Genomic DNA, 15823 nt, shown 5'->3' on the forward strand with positions numbered 1-15823 from the left:
GCTGTTTCATGCACTTTCTGCACGTCTATTATGTTTTAAGCACAGAAAAGAAATCAAACAAAACATCGATGAAGGGGCCAGAGCCTGCCACCATCCCTCTGTCACGTGCTGGGGGCTAAGTGATGTGCAGCACCATGACACTCAAGCCAAAGTTTCCATTGGGTCCACTTGTATTTCCTCAGACTGGATGTAAGCGTAAAGGACATGGTGAAAATATTGCCAGTTATGGGGGATAAAGGAAATTCTAAAAGAGAATGAGTGCTCACCAGGTATTTGTTAAATGAATGAGTGGCAGGTGTGTCTTAGTTCTAGACAATGCAGATCTACATGGCACTGGTCTCTATGTGAATGTCTATGCCAGTCCCATGCTCCTTCTAAATTACAAGCCTCCTCAGGACAGGGGACCCCAGGAGCCCCTAGTCCGGTCTAAGGAACGAAGTGCTCAGGAACTACTTCATAGACCCTGGGCTCAGTGACTTCAAATGGAGATGGATGCCATTCTTGGAGCGCAGGATCAGCTGGGGTATCTTGATGGGTGGCCGTAAGGGGTCCACGGAGAACTCGAAGCGCAGCAAACAGAGCGCTGTGACCACCTTCATTTCGTTCATGGCAAACTGCTGCCCGATGCAGTTCCTGTAGTGAACACATAAACAGCCCTCGGGCTTTGGTGTGTCCAAAGAAACCCAGACTCCCTCCCACCCAACTCCCCCAGCCCCCAAAAATAGACCGCAGAGCTGATGTTCTTAATGGCCACCCAAAATCAATGAACTGATTTTGTATGAAATTAGCTGATTGGTTATTCTGGGCTAAAGAAACAGATCCTGGGAGTGTGATGAGGGTCCCAACATGAGGAGATTCATATGAGTGGACTGCTTTGGGAGCAACTCCTATAATAACTCATCCATCCATTTACCTCCTAAGAGAAAAGTGGAAGCTCCGTGGAAGTCTTGGAGCTCGCCCGGTGTCCGGATCACTCTGCTCCCATCCTAGTCCCTTTCATTCACCGAGAGCCCCAAATTCAGTCCCCACATAGCCATCCGCTTTCCCCTCCCCTGGGCATGCTAGACCCCTCCCTACCTGGGTCCTGCAGAGAAGGGCATGAAGGCAAAGGGGTGGCGTCCCACCGAGTTCTCAGGAGAAAAGCGCAGTGGGTTAAAGACCTGAACAGACAGGGACTTGCTTAAACACCTGCAAGATCATGAAGGAGGGTAACTTGGAAACCCCACCTTATCTCCAGGGTCAGGGATGGGAATACCTCAGGATCAGGCCACACCGCGCCATTCCGATGGAGGGCATAGATGTGCAGAGAGACCAGGCTGCCTGTGGACAGAATAGAAGTCTGGTGACCAGGAGTCCTGACATCCTAGCCCACCTCTTCCCACGGGTCACCAAGCCCTGTCTGAGAACTGCCAATGACTACAAGCTCGATGCCACACTCTGCTCTTCAAAGTGTTTTTGATCTTCATCACACTCAATTTCTGTTGCCCAGGCACCCAGCCTAGCAACCGGACATAGACTTTTGTGGAATGGAAAACCAGGAAGAGTTCGTCCTACCACACTGTGAAGTTGGATAATGAGAGACCATTACACTGATTTTCCTCTCAATGAACTGACATTCAGGCAAACAATTATTCATATCACATGACACTATCAGTGGTAACAGTTTCCCTTCACTGGATGCTAAGCACAGGCCACCTACAGGGCCAAGGGCTCTAAGAAGCTGCCACATGCACAGTTTGTGCAGGTTGTGCCTTGCCCAGAATCACAGTCTAAGCGGGTGACACCTTCTGAGGTTGTTCAGTGCACAACTTGTTTGGCCATATGTGACAACCCTGACGAGCGTTGTCTCTAATCCTGACAACAGCTTTGTACGTTTCATCCTCTTCTTATTCCCAGTTAACAGACAAATGAATTACTCACACAGCAGAAAGATTTTGGAGCTACTTTTTGGAGCCAGAGCTCTCTCTGGGCCCAAATACTGAGTTCTTGCCCCGTGATGCAAGCTGTCTGGTTCAATATACAGAGATGTCAGAGGGCAGCCCAGGGGATTCGACCTTCAGGTTTACCTGCGGGTAGAGAGCGGCCATCTGAAAAGGTGACAGGTTTGCTGAGCTGGCGGTACACCTGGGGCACTGGCGGGTACAAGCGGAAGCTCTCCTTGATGCACATGGTCAGGTAGGTCATCTTGCTCAGATCATCCCTGTCAGTGACATAGGCCATTGTGGGCATGAGGAAGAATGGGATCCCAGGGCAAGATAGTCCCCACCCCAAATTCCTTCCTCACCACCACGCCTTTGGGGTCAGAAAGACACAAGGGCTCAAGGTGCTCAGGCCAGATCAGACTGCAGATGGCCACTCTGACCTAAGGCTTCTGGCTCCGTTTTGCTCCATCCCCTCATCCCCTTCACCACCACATACGGAAGGCACAGGAAAGGAATCAAGATAAGGTCGATCAGTGGAACAGATCATCCATTTGCTTGTATGGAATTCAGGTTGAAGCGAAGAAGATGAAAACAAGCCCACAAGATCCCAAATGTAAACAGAACAAAAATGCTCACAACTAGACCAACAGACCGCATCATGATAAAGAGAAAAAAGAGTGGTGGTGTAAGGATTTCATTTTGCATTGATCCACAATCTATACTCATGAAAGTTAAAGTCAAGAAATCAAACAGTATTTCTTTGGGTAAGTCTGCTTCAAAAGATCTCTTTAAAGTGTTAAAGAGTCAAGAGATTATTTGAGGCTTAAGGAACACCTGATCCAAGCCGTGATATTTTCAGTTACCTCATGTGCATGGAAAGTTGGACCCTGAGTAAGGAAGACAGGAGAAGAATTGACACCTGTGAATTACAGTACTGGAAACGAATATCGAAAGAACTGTGGACGGGCAGAAAAACAAATAAATCTGTCTTGGATGAAGCCCAGCTAAAATGTTCCTTAGAAGAAAGGCTGCATCTCATGTACTTTGAACATGTGATCAGGGAAGACCAGTCCCGGGAAAAGACATCATGCTTTGCAAGGTAGAGTCTGGGAAAAAGAGAAAGCTTTTCAATGAGATCAATGGACACAGTGACTGCAGCAACAGGCTCAAACACAACAATTGTAAGAATGGCACAGGACCCTGCAGGGTTTCGTTCTGTAGTGCAAAGCATCCCTATGAGTTGGGACCAACGGGACAACACCCAACAACGACATGCTTGAGTATCCCAGGACAGAAGCACAGAGAGAAAGCTGATGTGTGTGCTGACATCCAGGCTCCAAGGCTGGCGGGAGAGGGGGGGAGGGGGGGATGAAAGAGAAGAGGAGAAGGAGTGAGAAACCGCAAGGCAGTGGTGGGATGGAGCTTGATAGGGGTCCCCAATGTCAGGACAAATGAGCTAAAAGGAAAGCAGGGGTAAATCTGTGTTAATGACATAAAGTTTGAGCTAAGAAACAAGCAGCTACCATTGATGCTAGATTTTAAGGAAAGGCATTAGGCAATTTTTTCCCCTTTCAGAGGAAGAGGCCAGAGTCTGGAACACTCGACAGTGCCATCCAAAGGCAGATGGAAAAGGATCAGCATTTCCCATGGCCCCAGGTCTGTTCTGCGTTTCCACTTCTTTTTCGTTAAACTCTCTCCCCTCTGCCCACAACACCAGAATCAGTCAGGTACCTCCACCAGAGGGAAAAAGCACGTAAGCAAGCATCTTCCGGTTGGCAGTAGTCTCCATGTTACACCCATGTGAAAAGGCTACATTATACCAGAATGTAATGGGATGCAACTGGACCTTCCCTCTCCCAACAAAACAAAGCTACAGTCCTGGAAGGAATAGGACACCAGCTACCACGCCATCTAATTTCTAGAGCAGCCCTGAATTATCCATGGGTAACAGAGAACACAAGAGCACAGGCCTTCTCTGGGGCTGAGCAGGACAGGTTAAGGTCACCCACGGTCTCACTCACCACTGGAAAGTGTCCTGGTCCCCCAGGATCTCTTGGACCTCCTCCCTACATCGATGCTGGTGCTCAGGGTACAGGGCCATACAGTAGAGAAACCAGGCGATGCCACTGGTGGTGGTATCATGTCCCTCAAACATAAATGTGTCCACCTCAGCCCGTAGATCTGCATCTGATAATTTGATCCCACCTTCATCCTGAGTTAGGGAAGGCATAATGGGACCATTCAGGAAATTTGAGATCAGTACCAAGAAGAACTCACTGTAGTAGACTGTCAACTGAAAGTCCAAGAGAGCCCGTGAAAACTCCTCTTCAGACTGTAAGTTCCTATCTGCTCAGGGAAACTCATCTTGAATGCCCTCCTGGATTCCTTAGCGAAGTGACCTATGGCCTAACACAACCCTGTGTCAGCTCTGTGCCCTTGACACCTGGCATGCCATCTTTAGTCATGTTTACACGGAGCCCTGCTGGTGTTGTGGTCAGAGGTCGGGCTGCAATCCGCATGGTCAGAAGTTCCACCCACAGCTCCTCGGGGAAAAGACGGGGCTTTCTGCTCTCCACAGTTGCAGTCTCAGAAACCCACAAGGGGTCGCTATGAGTCAGCATGGACTCGATGACAGTGACATCCCCTATCTATCTCCTCCACTAGTCTTGTCCATTTCTAGACAGCAAGAGCAGGGTTTTTCTCATCCCGGTATCCCCAGCACACAGGTCCTGGTCCTAGCTAAGAGTAGGAGCCCACTGAGTCTGTGGAGGGCGGGGGAAGTGAATGAACTCACTCTGAGGTTCTAGGACTTTAGGGCACCAACTTCAGGATGTTGGGGTTGCTGCCGGTTGCTATTAGGATTGCCCCCACTCCTGACAATCCCATGTGTGTACAGCCGAATGAACGGACGGCTGTGCCATTTTCTCGATGGTTGGTATGTTCTAGCCCATTGCTGTGGCTACTGTGTTGGTCCGTCCGTCTCATGAAGGGTTTCTCTCATTTTTGCTATCTACTGCTCAGAGACCAGGATCCAGGCGCATCCTGTCCCTTCCCTCCTCCAGGACTTTGATGATATGTCACTGGACAATGAACAGGTTGTTTTGCTGAGAGCGGAAAAACAGGTGGAAAATGCTGAGCAACCTTTCTCCTGGACAGTGAGTCTTTCCTGAGGAGGTTAAGGCTGGCAGCGGGCAGGGGCGGGGGGTGAGGGTGGTGTCAGAGTGGTCTCTGAAGCCAGGTGAGGGCGGGGGTGGGCAATAGTGCACTCACCCGGGCCCCAAGGAGAATGTCCAGGAAGTCCAGGTGTCTCTTTTTCTGGATCTTTTCCCATTCTTTTTCATTCTTCAGTGCTGCCTTCCGTTCCCTGATGACATGGTCTGGATCAGGAGTACAGAGAGTCACTGCTGGGGAACCCAGGCTCTGCCCAAAGGAGAAGTTGAGGCCTAGCCAAGGGGGTGGGGGTGGGGGATCTCCCAGAGGGTCCAGAGAGGAGCTGCACTAGAACTCAGGCTTTCTGGAGGTGAACCCTGGGGGAAAGACCCACCTGTATGATCATGAGCCACCTGGCAGGCCCGCAGGAAGCGGCGGCCATGGGGGGTGAGCCAGTAGATGAAGTCATTGTGATACTGGAAGGACTCAAGGCGCTGCTGCATCAATAGGGTGAGCTCGTTGATGGCCAGGTAGTAACTGTGGTCCCTAGATAGCACAGGAAAGGAGGGGCAACTCCCACACTGATCCAGGACAGAGCCCAGCCCTCTCTGCCCTCCCTTTTTCCATCCTTAACCCTACACTAAAGCCATCATGTACTCCCCACCATGTGCAAATCCCCCTCTCCCCTCAAACTGAGATGCCCTAGGGCACGGCCTATCTCCTCTCAAACTAAGGCTCCAGGAACCCTGCCAGTTCTCCCCTCCTAACTGGCTAGTGGCACGTTGAGCCTGAGGTGCCCCTGACCTTTGGCCCAGGCCGCTATCTCCTTTGCCAAAGGTGCACTTCATGAGTGTATCCAGTGCCATGCGGCCCACATCGCCGAAGATGTCAAAGCTTTTGTCCTCGCGGGCCTTTTTCTCCCATGTGTCCTGAATCCCAAAATAGAAAACAATGTGGGGGGACCGGTCTAGTAGGATATCCCACCCCAGACCTCCAGGATCCACAACCACCCTTCCCCACCAAGCCTGCAGCCCACACACACATGCAAGCCTGATCTGACCCTCTCTCCTATTGGAAGGTAACATGCAGGTAGAGGCTTGGGGCGGACAGGAGCAAAGGATAGGACCAGGAGGCAGCCCTTCAGAGGCAGGTTCTTTATCCCAGCAAAGGCAGCCCATAGGAACAGGGGGGCCAAGAGATGGGCAGCTCCCCAGCGCAGTGGGTATAAATCTGGCCTGCCAGTGAGGCTAAAGAAGGAGTTAACCTGGGTGACCTTGGGGATCATGCAGCCCTAAGCACCAGCCTGACCGCTGGTCCCTGAAATTCCTGTTAGATTGCTAATTACATGATTGTAGGCAGCAATAGCAGGCAGAGGGTGAGGGTGAGACACTTTGCAGAGCTGAAAGTCTTCCTGACGTTCTCAAATATATGCAGCCCTCAGGTCGGCTACAGTTAGAGCCTTATGTAAGCCTCACAAAACCCCTCCTGTGTTGACAGAAAAGGACCTAGTGGAGACGAGGGCCAGGGGTTGCCAGGACACTCAGAGTGTCACCCACAGGTCAGCTCCCAGCTGCAGCAAGGGAAGCCAGCGGCCACTGCAATGTTATTGCCAGCAGAGTGGGGTCTCAGGCCTCAGGGTTTCCTTACTGCTGGGAACCACCTGGCCTCCCCCAGTTCTTCTGGACATGGGGGCTGGTCCGAAGTTGAGACCCTCCAAGATCCTGGCACAAGTTGCTCACCAGCATGGAGCGTGTAGAGTCAGCAAACACAGCTACATAGGGCTTCAGCACATCATAATGAAAGCCGGGGGTGAGCAGTTTACGATGCTGGTGCCACTTGGGCCCCTCCAAGACCAGCAGACCTTTCCCTGAAGAAGAGATGGAAGAGGAGAGACAGTCCATCTGGGGGATGCCCTTCCAGCTCAGAGCCAAGCAGATGGTCCTTGTTGGCACACCGCCCCTAACCTGAGTTCCTCCGGGAGTGGTCACTACGAGATAAAATTTTGCTCTCTGTGCTCCCATGCCCAAGTAATCAGAAACCTTTGGTCACAGCTAACATCCGTGACTCCCAGGACCTCAGAACCCAGGAGGTGGCAATGACTCAGCACTTGTGTACTGGCTGCACCCAAAAAGTCTAGGCCCCGGGGACAGGTGTCAAATGAAACAAAACTCAGACAAATGGAACATAGCTCCTCGGGGAGAACCAGGCAGAGACAAGGCTGCTGGATCTCTCACTGCCAACTGGGATCACGGCCTCAGGCCTTAGAGAACCATCGGTAGTGTTTGTGCTTCCTGGTCTGAGCAGGCCCTTAGCCTACACACAGCCGCTCACACATCCAGACAGAGGAATAGAAACGCATTCTTCTGCATTTCTCAAAGCATGTCTTGCATGTCTTCTCATTTTATTCTAACTATACCCTTGGACTAAGAGCCCTGGTGGTGCAGTGGGTTAAACATTGAGCTGCTCACTGCAAGGTCAGCAGTTTGAAACCACCAGCTGCTCTAAGGGAGAAAGATGAAGATGAGGTTTGCCATTCCTGTAAAGATGTAGTCTCAGAAACCCACACAGGCCATTTCTGTTTTCCTACAGGGTCGCTATGTGTCAGAACTGACTTGAGGGAAGTGGACTTGGTTGGTTGGATGGTTAGTTGGATGGATGATTGGTTGGTTGATTGGTTGGTTGGTTGATTGGTTGGTTGGTTGGTTGGTTGGTTGGTTGGTTGGTTGGTTGGTTGGTTGATTGCATGGAAGATTGGTTGGTTGGTTGGTTGGATGGATGGTTGGATGGATGGTTGGTTGGTTGTGCTTTGATCATTGACGAGAGGACTCAAATCACTGACATCCAGAAAAAAAAACTTCCTTATGTGACTAGATATAAGGGGCCTGAGGGGCCCAGTGGTTAAGTAGTTAGCTTATAACCAAAAGAGCCCACCAACTGCTCCATAGAGGAAAGATATGCTGTTCTGCTGCCCAGAAGACTGAAATCATAGAAACTCTGGCAGTTCTACCCTCTCTCATAGGATCACGATGTGAAGGCATCAACTCAACGCCAGTTGGTTTTGTGTGTTTGTTTGCTTGTTTGTTCTTTGGTGTGTGTGTGGGTTTTTTTGTTATTGTTGTTGGGGGTTTTTTGGTATATTACTGCATTAGTAAATATGCCTGGGAATGCTGTCCTCCTCTTGAGCCTGCCCTTTCTCAGCTTTCAATATGATGTGGAGAATACCATGAGATCATGAGTCAAAGGTGGGCTTTGGAGACTTACACCCGTGACTCATCAATACTCAATAGCTCCCACCCAACCTCACCATCAAGCCATATTTGTTGTCCTGAAATCAAGGCCAGCCAACCTTCCCTACCCAGTCTAAGCTCGCCACCCCCATCTTCCAGTTGCTCCAATACCCCAGAGTCTCTGGTGGCATCATCTTTAGTTTGCTATGAGTTAGCATTGATTTGATGGCAGTGAATGTGTTTGTTTGTTTGTTTGGAGGGGATTCCCTGACTGGTATCTATGGGACCCTACTGAAGTTTCTGCTGGACCCAGTGTCATCTCCTCCAGGAAGCTGTCCATCACATCCACACATTTTCTAGAACCCTAGCTCTGCTTGTCCAGAGAAATAGAAGTAACTGGCTCCCTGCCAGGAGCACTGCTGCCTGGACTCTTTCTCCACACTGTGCGGAGCTTAGATGGACACATGGGAGCAAGAGGTCCTGTTGACAACATTACGGATTGAGTGGAGGTAGGATAGGGAAGGCAGGGTAGGATCCCAGCCACTCAAGAGCCAAAAGATTGGAATAGGAAAGGCAGAGAAGCTGGATATGTCCCACTCACCAATCCACTGGAGAAAGAAGTCATACACATCCGAGGCTTTAGGGTCTGTAGAAGGAGGAAGTTCAGGTCAGTAGAGGATGGAGTTGTTCCCAGGGGAGGCTTCTGGATAAAGTCGGAGTGAATCTTACTAGCCCTTCCCAGACATAAGCACAGGCCCTCCTCCTCACACGCTCTCAGACCCTTGATTTCAAGAAACCCCGCCCTCTCCCAAGGGTCCTCACCACCACGGCTGTACACAGCTTTGGCATAGTCAGGGTCATAGATGTTCAGGAAGCCGATGAACTGTCCAAACCAGAGTGGGTGGGCGTGAGGGAACTGGTGGGCCCAAGATACAACCTTGTCCAGACTCCCTGTTTGCTGGATCTGAAATGGTGACAGAGGTCCAGAGCCACTCATGAGTCCAGAATCACTAGCCAGCCCCCAACGCCCTGAGCAGGAAAAGGGAGCGGCCCCCCAGGCAAGTCCTAGAAGCTTCCTTCCCTCTTACTGCACCCCAACTTCCAGCCCAGTCCTCAATGTCTCTGGGCTCTGTCCACTCTGAAGGCCCACACCCATACTGTTAAGTCCAAACCACCCTCTTCTTGCACCTGAGTGACCTCAAAAAGCGACCATGCTTTCATCTAACACACTCAGTCAGCCCTCTACACTGTAGTTAGAACTTTCTCTTAAACCTTAACACTCTTTCATTATAAAGAGTAATACCTGTTCGTTGTACAAGGTAAAAACCAACCTGATTTCCACTGCTGCTTAGTAACTCAACCCATTTTTATCGAGGACCTACTATGTGCAGAACCCTGTTCTAAATACATTAGGAGTATGAGACAGACTGGGACCACCCCTTTCATCCAACGGGGCAAACAATGAACAAGTAAATGAGTAGGTAAAAGAGTCTACTCCCCAAATAGCTAAAGTCTTGGAAACCCAAAAGGGACAGTTCTACCCTATAGGGTCATTATGCATCAGCATTGACTGTATGACAGCAAGTGTAATTGATGAACAAAAATGCGAACAGGTAAACCTGATGCTGTGAGGTAAAATAACAGGGAGGACCTACTTCGATAGATCGTCATTTCTTGTTGGAAATAGCATTAAAAGGTCAAGGTTGATCAAGAGCTGGCCAAATGAAGAGTAGGGGAAGGCATTTCAGAAGAGGGAACAAGCGCAAAGCCTCTGGGAAGAGAAAAGCTGCCGCGCCTTCCAGGAGCCGCCGTGCTATGCGACACTGGCAGGAGAGGAGGTTGGAAGGTGATTTGGAGGAGGGTGTGTACACTGAGGGCTTACGTGTGGCAGTGTGACTATGGCCATCCTGTGAGCCTGAATGTCTGGAATTAAAATGACCTCCTAGGATGTGGCACCATCGGTATCGGTTCTTCCTCGCGGCACAGCCTCTGCCTCTCTGACACTCTCCTTGACCAAAGCAACATTCCACCTGTGCTTCAGCTTGAATGCTTCTTTCCAGAAATCTCTGGATTCCCCCCACCAACTGAACTCTCTAACACTGGCCCATTCTGCGTGGTGTAGGAACTGCTTGCTCCGAACGCAGCGGGGTCCTTGGACATTCCTGTCCACTGCGCATGTGCTCCGTGGCAGAGACTGCATTGAGAGGACCGCATGGATTCTTTCATTTAATCCGCAGAAAACCCTAGACGAAAGGCGCAACCACAATTCCCACCTCATTGATGAGGAAATTAAGGCTCGGTCACATGGCCGGTTAGGACCCCCGACTCCATCTCTAGCTGCACGTTTCCCAAATGCAGAAGCCACTTCTGTGGCATCCCCAGGTCTGCCACCGAGCTAAGCACAGGACTTTGGACACAATCCATGCTTCATGAAGCGTGCCTTGAATAAATGGAATGAAAAAAAGGGGGGCGGGGGGATAAGGAAGAGAGAGAGGGAAGGAGAAACCATACCAAATATCTGGCTAACATAAACACTGGCCAGAGAGGGTCAGTCTCGTGAGGAAACAGCCCAGTGTCTTGCTCAATGTAGAAGTTCACAGAAGGGCCACCACTTGCACGCCTCTGTGTGGTAAACAACACTGCAGATTGCTACTTGCTCCTCCCAGGTGGTCCTGGTCTGCCTGCTCCAACTCATGTCCAGATTCATTCATCCTTTCAACATTCTGTTCATCAGTATAGTGATTGGAAAGGGGAGGAAATATATGCACTGAGTGTCTGCCAAATGTCAAGTGCTACTATGTGAATGATTTCAGAACGTCTCATGACCCTGATAATTCCTCCCATTAAGGGAGTTCCATTCGGGTTGCAGTCTGTGCTGACCCTGCTTGTTTTTGAAGTATAGTTTCCAATTTGTTTCCCTCTAAGTAAGTTTTTCTTCAGTCTTTACAGATTCAGATCTTAGCCTGGGCTTTGGGGGAAGGTCTGAGTAAACACCTGAAAGGCAGAATAAGGGATATTTGGCTCTTCTAGGCTTTTTGAGAACAGAGAAGGATCCCTTTGCTGTGATCGGCAACCATTCGCACAGCAACATACCTGCACATTCAGGATGAGAAACATATTGGTGTCAAAGACTCACTTCAGAAATGCCCCAATAGTCGCAGCTTTTACTCTATCTGGAATGATGATTTTCTTAATAGCCTTGTCCAGGAGCACGAGGCGGGTCCAGTGTAGAGATTGCACATGGCCATGGCCCTTTTTAGGATGACCATTGTTCCTTTTTGCTTTATAATCCTGGAAGGGAGGATCCAGGAGTTGGCCATGCCTATCAAAGCTCTCTCTCACAGTTCCCCACTCACTCAATGAATCCATGTTGTGTCCTCCAGAAGACAGCCTTAAAGCAGGAGGGGGCATCTAATCTGATAGCCCCCAGCATTCCGAGGATTGGCCCTGGTTACTCTCAACTACAGCCTACCATCTGTGCCTTTTCCAGGGTTCGTTTCCTCCCAGGTCCTCTGCATAATGCAGTGTCATCTCCCCACAGACTCCCTTCCTTACTGCCTCCCAACTAAGCATTCTAGTCTCTCCTCCTTCCCCTCGAGGGCTTGTAGAATTGCTCAGGGTCCTTGAGCACACCATCTCAAGAGGGTGCGACATACTAAGCATTCTCCCCACACTCTGGTAAGAGGGGAACTTCTGGGGTCCCTGATTCCTCCCCAGTCTCCTTCCTTATTGGTGGTGCCCCCCCCCCGAAGGGGCCCCTCCTCTATCTTCCTTTTCCATCTTCCTTATTGGGTGTTCATCTTCACCCCTCCCAAGACCCAGGAACTCCGCTGGACAGGGCACAAAGAGCCTAAGCCACAGAGAACTCAGATTAAAGGAAGCTAGGGTTGGAAGGAAACTTTGGATGATCAGGTTTACCTAAGGCCCCCCCAGCCCCCCCGCTCCCCGCACTCCCCACCCCCACTCCCGCTCCTCCTCTTGCCAACTAGGCTTGGGCCTTCTGAGGCATCCTACCATGGACAGGAGACCGGATCTCATGCTGACCGTGTTCACAGCCTGAACCTACACCTGCCTTCTCACTCCCAGCTTTCCCCTACATGCCCTTGATGATCAGGGGAAAAGGGGGGTTGGGGGTAAAAGTAAAAATCAGTGCGAGTGAGGACGACTGAGGCAGCCAGACCGACTGAGCCCACTGCTGGAGCCTCTCCTGAGGCAGGAGGCTGCCTCGTCAGTTCCTCTGGGCCACACAAGTGGATCTATCAAATCGGCCTCAGCTACTCTGAGCTAAGCCGCTTTCAGGACGCAGAGATCTGGGCTGAGCTTGTTTTCCTCCAGAAGGAAGGAAGCCAGGAAACGTCAGGACAACAACCCTCGGCCCCACCCTCCATCTTCACGGCTGCGCTCCTCATTGATTTCACCAAGAATAGACAATCGACGGAACCGGGAAGAACCAGCCCCTCTCGACGAGGCTCCCCCAGAGTTCAGAAAGTCAGCATCGCTTAACAGATCACAGCCCCACTTCACAGGCGGGAACACTGCAGCCCAAAGACCCGCGGGAATCATTTTGTATGAGTCTGGCAGACCAAGAATCCTAACTTGAGACTCTTTCTGCTGCCCCTCCTGTTCATAAGCCTGGCCAAGATATCAACCAGTTGACAAGCTCAGTTGGCTAGTATTCAAAAATCCAAGCTCCTGTTCAGTGGCCTCTCAAAGCAAGGGAGTGGAAAACCTTGATGGGAAAAAAAACCTGTTTACTAAATGGTGGTGGTGGGAGTTTAAAAACATTAAAAAAAAAAGTTGGAGGACCAAGGGCAAAGACACTCCCTCCCACACTCCAGCATGTTGGGGTTCCCTTAAGTTTGGTCATATTGATCTAAGATTCCAAGTACTCAGGCTGCCTGGTCCAGCACCTTCCCAAAGTAAGGATTTCTTGTCCTAAGAGCTCAAACATTTCTCATAACAGAAAATGCACTACTTTCAAAACAAGCCAACCGTCTTTGAGACTGTCCCAAGTCTCTGTCTCTCTCACTATTCTATTCTATTCTATTCTATTCTATTCTATTCTATTCTATTCTATTCTATTCTATTCTATTCTAATTCTTAAAAGTCACTGAACTGAAAACAACCCGCCTGTGACGGTCCCTTTCAAAACCCTGCTCTGCCCTAGGGAAGCACACACATTTCCATTTCCCAGGATGCTCCCGTAGGGATTGGGAGGTGGGGACTAGATCTTCCTGGACGTGCCCTCCTCCAGAATGGGCCTCCTGAGTGGCCTTGGATCCCTTTCTCCAGTCATCTCTCTGTCTTGGGAAACACACACGCATAGTCAAGATCATTGAAGCTCACCATGCCCAGCCCGTGTCAAAGATACCAAAGTTATTTAATGGAAATGGATCGAGTACCTGGCAAGGAAAAAAATCATCCCAAAGTGAGAAGAGTCTGCACCTCCGAAATAACTACTGGTGGGGGAAAAAATGCATTCAGTGTAAACAATAGTTTGGGGCACTCAGCTACGGAGTTCAGCAGCAAGCTAGGGGAACCTGGAAGTGGGGGGAATCGAATGGTAAAGACTTCTCAGTTGCAGAGAAGTGACTTTGCCACCACTCTGGTGACACCCAGATGACTCCACTCTTCCTTTGCCTGTGACTTCCAAACCTCTGCCCATCCCAGCTCATCTTTCTTCCGAGCTCTAGGAATGTAAGCAACCACTTTAGGGGCTGAACTAAACAGTGTATATTCTTTGGGGCGAATCTGCCTTGCCCTTTGAGCACTCGCTGAAGTACTGCCTGGAGGCCCAGTCACGTGCTTTCTATTTTCTAAACTGGGAGTGTCCAGTGGGACTTCTTTTCCATCGCACTTTTAGGCCTGTTTCACAACACGAGGTAGGAAAAATAATCACTATCCACAGTACACGCAAGTAAACACATAATCCTTTTTTGTAAAATTCTACTTTTTTAAAAAGCATTTTATTGGGGCTCATACACCTCTTATCACAATCCACACATACATCAATTGTGTAAAGCACACATACATTTGTTGCCCTCATCATTCTCAAAACTCACTTTCCACTTGGATTCCTGGAATCAGCTCCTCATTTTCCTTTTTCCTCCCCACCCTTCCTTCCTCACGAACCCTTGATAATTTATAAATTATTATTTGATCTTATCTTACACTGCCCGGCATCTCCCGTCCACTTTTCTGTTGCCCATCCCCCAAGGAGGAGGTTATATGTAGATCCTCGTGATCGGTTCCCCCTTTATACGCCCCCTTCCCTCCCAGTATCGCCACTCTCCTGAGGGGTTCATCTGGTCCTGAGGGGTTCATCTGTCCTGGATTCCCTGTGTTTCCAGTTCCCATCTATTCATCTCCACCCCCCCACCCCCCCTGCACTTTGACGATCTGGCTGCCTATGACTTTGGGCTCTGGCTAAGTGACCCCACAGACCCTGCTCCCCTGTCCTTCGTATTGTTGACTGGCCTGGCTTCCCCCCCCACACACCCACCCCCACCCCAGAGGAGGACTTTTCTCTACTCGGCTGTAGCCTGACTTCTCCTGCTCTCCTTTCAGGCATCATAGGTAACGACAGCCACAACCACCACCCAAGAATCAAAAGTTCAATTTCTCCCGCCCAACTGTTCTTTGGGGGAAGTCTCTCACATGTCAGCACTCATCTCTCCCTTTGCGCTCACTTTCCGACCTAACAAAAACTGGAATTTTTACACTCTGCCGAACTGAATAGTCCCTAAAGCAGATTGCTTCGTTCCATTATATAATCCAGGTACGTTCCCTATGCCTAAGCCTCGAACAGTCTGGTCAGACCCTTGGGTTTCAGGATAATTGGAAGCAGTGTGTGGCTTGCTTGCCCCCAGCTCTAAACTAATCCCCACTCCTCCCCTGTGGCTAACATGGGAGGCATGACTGAGGGTGAGATGGGGGCAGTAGGGGGTAGGGAACCATGGCTCCCAGGATGCCATTTCCTTCCCCTGGCACAGGGTCTCTCTCTCTCTCTTCCTCCATAGCCCCCTTGGGATAAGGCCTGATTCTTATCAGGAAAGGGGGTTGTTTTGAATTCACCTCTCCACCCCTTTCCTCTCCCCACATACCTCAAGTGCATGCCCGAAGAGCCAGTGGGTCGGGGGACCTGGGAAGCGGTCCATAGCCCTGGCCAACTTCTGCCTCCGAAGTAGCAGGTGGGCGAGCTTGAGGAAGCCTAAGGCCAAGATAAGGCCAGAAGCCCACCAGGCCAGGCGGGAAATGCTCAGAGAAAGTAAGAAGGGAGCCATGGCTGGAGTTGCAGCCTGCAGTCCCAGCTGTCCAGGCTCTGAGCTGGCTCCCGTTGACTCTGGAGCCGCACACTGTGCACCCAGGCACACTGCCAGGCCTCCTCTGTAGTCACGCCCTGCCAGCAGCAACTAAGGCTGGGCCGAGCGCCATGAGGCGGGGCCAAACCCCAGACAAAATCACTACCAAACCTCCACATAGCAACCCTATAGGACAAGGTGGTTGTAGGGCTATCCATCTTGA

General features: G+C 50.4%; 1 protein-coding gene across 1 annotated transcript; it reads right to left on the reverse strand.

Annotated features, from left to right (window-relative positions):
* LOC101652998 (cytochrome P450 4B1) lies at positions 1 to 15609 on the reverse strand. Its single transcript, XM_004699452.2, has 12 exons — positions 15403 to 15609; positions 9122 to 9263; positions 8901 to 8945; positions 6812 to 6939; positions 5877 to 6001; positions 5467 to 5618; positions 5193 to 5299; positions 3944 to 4134; positions 2067 to 2200; positions 1256 to 1320; positions 1078 to 1160; positions 1 to 633 (listed from the first exon to the last, which is right to left on the reverse strand). The coding sequence occupies exons 1-12, from the start codon at positions 15580 to 15582 to the stop codon at positions 450 to 452; spliced, it is 1536 nt and encodes a 511-aa protein (XP_004699509.1). The 5' UTR covers positions 15583 to 15609; the 3' UTR covers positions 1 to 449.
* Between the last annotated feature and the right edge of the window lie 214 nt (positions 15610 to 15823).

The sequence above is a fragment of the Echinops telfairi genome, unplaced genomic scaffold (genome assembly GCF_000313985.2).
Source record: "Echinops telfairi isolate 266 unplaced genomic scaffold, ASM31398v2 ScPeMD7_443;HRSCAF=831, whole genome shotgun sequence".
Lineage (NCBI taxonomy): Eukaryota > Metazoa > Chordata > Mammalia > Afrosoricida > Tenrecidae > Echinops > Echinops telfairi.